Consider the following 1,628-nt stretch of genomic DNA (forward strand, 5'->3'; position numbering starts at 1 on the left):
CCAACCCGTTACTAGCATGGGGTACCAAATAAAGTGGCCGGTGAGTGTACATGTTAGCAGATGAGGAGGCATCCATGGCTCCAGCCTTATCAAAATATTAGACTTTGTCCTTAGCTGAAGGACGCCGCTCTCATTCAATTCCCAAATATTTGCCACGTACAGAATGAAGATTATAACGTTTATAGCAGGACAGAGAAACTGTCCTAATTAGATAAACTACTGGGGAAAACCTCAGTTCTGACTGACAGCAAGCAGCTGATAGAAAGCTGATAGAAACTCACACATCATCACTTTTACACTGGAGTTTTGTTGTTTGAATATTAATACTATTGTAAAAATAAATGAAACCATTACTGTCCCCATTTCCTAATATCATATTGATGAAATTTACAGTTTTTTTATCTACGAGCTGGAAATGATTGGATTTCATAAATCTGCTCACCTTAACCTGAGGAGACTCTTCATGGCTGTAGGAGACCCCATGATGAGAAGTTTGGGAAACGTCTGTCACCTTCTTATCTTCTGCCTCCATGTTTGTTTCAGGCTGAAGCTTTTGTTTTTACTCCGACGGAGGAAGAGAAGAAGTCCAGGCTGCTGCACGTGCGCTACTGCGCCGCCCAGGACCAGTACTGCCGGGTGTCCAGCTCCTCAGAAACCCTCCTAAACTGGGAGCGCTGTGTGTGGACCAGGGAGTCCGTCTTCAGGAAGGAGGAGAAGGACTGGAAGATGGTGCGTTGCATCTTGTAATGGCCAATAAATCAAAGTTTAGGCTTCACAGGGACGCTGCAAAAAGCCAACATCTAAAGTCAGTTTTTCTAAAAATCAGCGCATTTTTTCTTGAATTGAGGAGGAAAGGGAAACACTTACAATAAGAAAAAACTATCGCAATGTGTTATTTCAAGCCCATATTATCTAATTCTCTTATTTTAAGAAGAAAAATCCTCTTTCCATTGGAAAATCATCTTATTTAACTGCTCAATTTAAGGCTAAATACACTTAATTTAAGACATTTTTACTTAATTCTTGTTGATTTTTGCAGTGAAAAATCAGGCTGTAACAGTTTATTGTTTCTGTTCATTTTAATGGGCTGTTAATGGCAGAGGAGGGTCAGGCTCTCTATTAGTTATTTGAACCAACATTAAACCGTTTTAAGGTTTAAACTGTAATAAATTGAAAACAGCTTTCCTTAACTTTGCCTGTCTGGACTGAGAAACCAGCCGGCGTTCCGTCAGACCAGCAAACCCAGAGTAAATACCTGTTTATCCTAGTGATGCACGATATAATGGGCCCCCTATCGGTATCGGCCTTCAAACTGAATATCGGACATCGGCCACCCCACCGATATTTAACCCGATATTTGATCAGCTTCTGAGTTTCTACTAAAAAAAAAAAAAAATTATACTACTTCTTCCTCAAAAACTTCTTTTTTACAGACTTAAAAACTTCTAAAGACGAGGGAAAAAATATTGATCCATTAAAATATCCCAATATCTTCATATGCTGATATATTGCCATTTAAAAACACCATATCAATCTCTTTTACTAATGAAATATTGCTATATGTCATCGTTATGCTACGAAAGCCCCCGAAAACTCACCAAATGTTTCCATATTTTTATATGTTGATA

General features: G+C 38.8%; 1 protein-coding gene across 1 annotated transcript in view; it reads left to right on the forward strand.

Moving 5' to 3' along the window:
• ngly1 (N-glycanase 1) overlaps positions 1–1,628 on the forward strand; it is a 10,494-nt gene that overhangs the window by 7,339 nt on the left and 1,527 nt on the right. Inside the window, exon 10 of the mRNA XM_015404450.1 lies at positions 544–729. Within this exon, the coding sequence (XP_015259936.1) occupies positions 544–729 (186 nt within the window). The remainder of the gene's footprint in view (positions 1–543; positions 730–1,628) is intronic.

Source organism: Cyprinodon variegatus, unplaced genomic scaffold (assembly GCF_000732505.1).
Source record: "Cyprinodon variegatus isolate N-32 unplaced genomic scaffold, C_variegatus-1.0 Scaffold1750, whole genome shotgun sequence".
NCBI classification, from domain to species: domain Eukaryota; kingdom Metazoa; phylum Chordata; class Actinopteri; order Cyprinodontiformes; family Cyprinodontidae; genus Cyprinodon; species Cyprinodon variegatus.